The sequence below is a fragment of the Gossypium hirsutum genome, chromosome D12, assembly GCF_007990345.1.
Source record: "Gossypium hirsutum isolate 1008001.06 chromosome D12, Gossypium_hirsutum_v2.1, whole genome shotgun sequence".
Classification (NCBI taxonomy): domain Eukaryota; kingdom Viridiplantae; phylum Streptophyta; class Magnoliopsida; order Malvales; family Malvaceae; genus Gossypium; species Gossypium hirsutum.
Window position 1 is genome coordinate 27269962 of NC_053448.1, and position 5104 is coordinate 27275065.

The following is a 5104-nucleotide window of genomic DNA, read 5'->3' on the forward strand; positions in this document are numbered from 1 at the left end:
ACATTATTATTGTTTGAACTGTGGGAATAAAAGCAATGTGGTTAGAGATTTTGGCTGATGATTATTATGTTTTTAAAGGCTTATTATGAATTTAGACTTTTAGGAGTTGATGGATGTTTATTATTATTTTATCAGTTTTGTTTTGGTTTGGAAAACTGGAATATTGATGTTGTTTGAATTGTTTATACTTTTTTTTATGTTGGATAATGAGATTATTGATGCATGTTGTTAAGGAAAATGTTTCAGTGTGATTTATGTTAGTTTTATTGTGTTTTTGCTATCCTGGGCAGAGGTATCGATACTCGGAACATAGATATCGATTCCTCAGAGTTGAAATGTGTTTTCGAGAAGTCAGTAGCTCAATTTAGTATCGATACCCAAAAACGAGTATCAATAATCGCGGTAAAAATACCGATACCTTTACTCATGTATCAATAAAATATTTTTATTTAAAATTGACACAATGCTAGTTTGGTATCGATTTTCTTGCCACACTTAATGAATTTTCACACTTAATGAATCTTTTCAAAGGATAATAATCTTTTCAATGAATTGTCACCCTGAAGAGCAATTAACGGCTAATAATCACATCCAAAGCAAAGTAAGGCATGTCCAAAAATATGATGACAAAATTAACAAACTTCTGCTGGATGGGATTTAACAGCAACATTTCTCCATTTCAACCGCACCTCTTATAAAGTAGAAAGAAAGAGCAGAGCCCTGGCATGAATGCTGCTAAATTCGCGCATTGCTTCACTCTAGCTATTCTCTTCTCTGTCTAACAAAACAAATTTCATCAACTTCAGCTATGTTAAAATATCTTCAACTCCTGAACTTAATGCTATAGAATATATGATGTACATGTTCTTTCTTTTACCATTGTTGCATACAAACAAAAGCACAGAAAAAAAAAATGGCATTCTCCTTGCAAATGTATTTCAATACATACAAGAACAAGGCATAGCTAAATTCAATTTTAACATCAAAAAGAGATTAAAGACCGACCACCTATATTTTAAGAAAAATCTAAAAGTCTGGTAACATTTATCCGAAGATAGAGTTAAAGTGAAAATAATGATTTCCAATTTCAAAAAAATAATAAATCATAGGGTAAATTATTAAAATAGTCATTTTTGTTTATCTCAAGTTACATTTTAATCACTTGTATTTGAAATGTTACGTTTTAGTCACTTACGTTATTGTGTTGTAACATTTTAATCACTGATCCGTTAATTGTCATTAACAGTATAATGGTAAGTTGACGTGGCACGTTAAATTATTATTTTAAATGAAAATTTTAGATTAAATTATACACTTGGTTCTTATATTATTTTCGTTTTGAGCAATTTAATTTTTTTTCTTTTAGTTTTTTTATATTTTTTATTTGTTAAAACTAGTCCCTATACTTGTATTTTGGTATTAAGTATTTCTTGTACGTTCTATGTAATCTTTCTTTTGATTAGTTTTTATTATGTTTTTAGCTTAGGATAACAATTTTGTACTAATCTTCAATGAAAACCCATAATAAAGATTTTTCTTTTAATCTTTTTGCTTATTATAGACAATTGTGAATTGGGGTTTCTAATATTTTACAATTATTGTTGAAGCCATACAAAGAATCCAAAAATGGATTGGTGTGGTGATTTTATAGAATTGCTTGAACTTGATATTTCAATGAAGATTCTCTGATTAATTCTTCTGATCTCATTAGGGTTAACTTGATTTCTAATTCTTGGCACCAATTTGGTAAGCAAATTAATGTCTTTGGTAGAATTTAACTTGGTGTTCTACTATATATCGAAAAAGAATCGTATTAATTAATTCAATAGGATCGATTTTATTCATCTTGCAGTGATAAAAAATGGTCTCTGGGTTTACACACAAAGTATATAATCAAATATATTTAGCTTTAACAAATAAAGAAATAGAAAGAAAAAATTAAATTGTTAAAAGAAATAAAAATATATGGACCAGATTTAACAAATGGAAAACATAGAAAAACTAGTTAAAAGAAATGAAAAAGGGAAAAAAATTGGAAGGAGAAGAAAATGAAAATTAAAAAAAAAATTAAAAGAACATAAAAGAAAAGAATTAAATTACTCAAAACAAAAAAATATAGGGACCAATTGTATAATTTAACCTAAAATTTTTGTTTGGAATGATGATTTAACATATGTCAACTTATCGTTACACTGTTAATGACAATTAATAGCTCAGTTACTAATATGTTACAACTCGATAATGTAAGTGACTAAAGCGTAATATTTCAAATATAAATGACTAAAATATAATCCGAGGCAAACAAAAATGAATATTTTAGTAGTTTACCCTAAATCATAGTTTCGAAATCAAAATTATAAATCTATTCTCTGTTGCAAATCCAATTAAAGTTGGAAATGTTGCTATTGGTCCTAATATATCAAAAGAAATAATTAAAAAAGAACCCTTAGTAGTAAATGTGCATAAATATGAGTAGTTGATATTGAACCCAAGTAGTTCCAAACATAGAAATTCTACCTAATTTAAAATAATTTTTTAGAAGGCCTATACTCACTTACCTAACTAAGCTTAAGAACCATTTGAAAATGAGTTCAACTAAAGAATTTATTTACCCAAGGGGAAGGGAATGATCTGAAGTCCCTTTCATGCTCGCAAAAAGCCTCATTGTTTTATCAAGAAAAGACTTAATACCACCAGAAAACCATTAAACAAAAACCAGCCTTTTAAGCCTCTAATATCCCCCCCTACCAAACACCAACATCTAGCAGCAATTTTTGATAGTTGGGGTTACTCAACAACAACATCATTATCCTTCAATATCATGCATTACTTCAACACAGCAAAGCCCTTCCTCCCCAGTCCCCACCACCCAAAATTAAAATAATTTAAAAGCCAACTCTTTTGTACATGACATAAGATAATGAAAAACCATACCTTTTTGTATGTTTTGTATTGGTTTTCACCATGGACCCTCATCCGCAGGGTAATCAAAGGGAATTTCAGTAACAGTGGAGGAATCATGTAGATCCGAGTGCACAAACCCATACTTGCGCAACACCTGATTATCAGCGAAGTTCAAAGCTTTGACCATCCCATTCCAACAAGACTCCCCAGCATACATCAGATTATGGTCACCACTACAAGGCTGACAACCCGTGAAATGAGTGATCAATGGTCTCCTCCAACTCCCTTTCCCATTCCCAGCTTCCTTCAGGAATTCTTCCCTAAACGCTGCGTATTGCTCACTCACTTTCTCAGCATGTCTCCTCCTTAACTTTGGCGCCCCTCTCTCAATCTCCAAGTATCTCTCCGTTGTGTTCTCGTACCCTCCAACAATCTCAACCCAATACCCTTCAAAATAAAACTCTCCTTCCAAATAAATATGATCATAATATTTCTCTTTTTCTGTATAAAGCAAATAAACCAGAGCCGACTGATCATCTGATTCAGGGAAAAGCTTATCTTTGAACGTTAATCGTTGAATCTGACCCCATTTCTCATAATCTTTACTCATTGGACCCATGCCAGACCAAGTGTTAATCAAATCCATAGACCATTGGCAATTCCTAATCAGAAAAACCCCAGCATTTAAACTGGTCCAACTTTTCTTCTCATAAATCAACTTAGGCCAACCATGAACAACCAAGTTATGGTTTTTGTACCTTTCTAAGGGTAACTTAAACTCCATGTCTGTAAACAAGGCGTCCGAGTCAACCCACCAGATCCACTCAGCTTCAGGGTGAGCTAACATGGCTGCTTTAACCACAGGTAACTTTGCCCAATAGGAACCCATTTTGGGGTGCAATAACAAGTTATTGTAAAAAATATCGTAGCCATGGATTCTACAGTAATCAACCTTGTTCTTAAAGAAACGCAAGAGTAAATGATCACCAATGGGATTCTTACATGGCTTGGGTTGGGACCCAGTTACAAGAACGATTCTTTCACGTGCTCCGGCGGCGAAAGAAGGATGGTGCTTCAACCACTCTGCGCGTTTTTGATCCCAATCTTTCACCGGCTTTTCAAGGGAGTAACCCATCTCCGGGTCGTCGTAAAAGGTGGGGTCTTTGGGATCGGATTTTAAGTTAACTCCGAACCCACTTTCCGAGCAATCGACTGGATTCATGCTCAACTTGGAGGGTGGGTCGGTTACAGTGGGTTCAAAGTTTGGTGTTGGAGTGAAAAAAGACCAAAATGACGCTACTAATAAAAGAGCTAAAAATGCAACACCAAAGACAAGAAAGGCATCGGGAAGACACCAAAACGACCGGTTCCGAGGTTTCGCCATGGGAGAAGAAGATTGAGGATGAGAAAACTCAGGACACACCATTTCCTGTAAGAAAGAAAACTGGGTTTTGAGGTTTCTGTGTTTCCCAAGGTTTTTAAAACGGGATGCCCTCCAATTTTGGTTATGCAATTAAAGAAGACTGGGGACACTGTTTTAATTACTGTGTAGTTGTATTAAAAGTTAAGGGCGTCGGTTTGGGTGCGCCAGGGATGCTAAAATGCGCGGGATAGAACGGAGGTGAAAAACATTTAAAACGACACATGGCAGTTTGGCTCGTGAAATTGGTGCCGACAATTTAAATTGGATTCTGGGAAGGACTAATCATCCGTTTTTTCCGTTTAAATTGTGTGTTGAGTTTTGTACTTACTGAAACTTCAACAGTGGAAAGATCTTTAGTCAAAAAGTGTTTTCCAAAATTAATTAATAATTCTGTTAAATTATTAAATTAGGCGGAGCAAACTTTAAAGATGGGATGCACGTGATTCGAGAAAGCTTTTATTTTGCATGTTGCTTTGTAAAAAAGGATCTGATTGAAAATGGACCCAAGTCAAACGAAAAGATCTAGTGGTTTTTCTTTTTGAAAAAAAAATCGTATTATTTTGCCCATGCTCAATTCATAAAATAAATAACGAAAAATAGCCTTGATTTAAGGCTTGAATTGCTAGGTGGTGCTGTATATCTAAGAATTATTGGCAAATTATAAATGATTTTGTCATATTCTCTTCGTATGCAAAGATTTAAAATACGTGGCAGATAGATAAGTTAAACCGAAACCCACAGTGAAATTGGTTTTTGTCACGTATTTTACTGTGAAAT

The 5104-nt window shown here is 33.5% G+C and overlaps 1 protein-coding gene across 2 annotated transcripts; it reads right to left on the reverse strand.

The window, feature by feature from the left end:
- Positions 1-518: 518 nt before the first annotated feature.
- Positions 519-4681, reverse strand: LOC107945466 (putative glycosyltransferase 7). 2 transcript variants are annotated; one of them, XM_016879482.2, is made up of 2 exons: positions 2935-4681; positions 519-774 (listed from the first exon to the last, which is right to left on the reverse strand). In XM_016879482.2, exon 1 carries the CDS (start codon positions 4328-4330, stop codon positions 2960-2962), a length of 1371 nt encoding a protein of 456 aa, XP_016734971.1. In that variant the 5' UTR covers positions 4331-4681; the 3' UTR covers positions 519-774; positions 2935-2959. The 2 variants fall into 2 exon arrangements, with proteins under 2 accessions (XP_016734971.1, XP_016734972.1); XM_016879483.2 differs by having other exon boundaries at positions 519-778.
- Between the last annotated feature and the right edge of the window lie 423 nt (positions 4682-5104).

Bases quoted from the DNA above. Each gene is read 5' to 3' on its own strand.
- LOC107945466 (XM_016879482.2), bottom strand. From the start codon at position 4,330: ATGGTGTGTCCTGAGTTTTCTCATCCTCAATCTTCTTCTCCCATGGCG.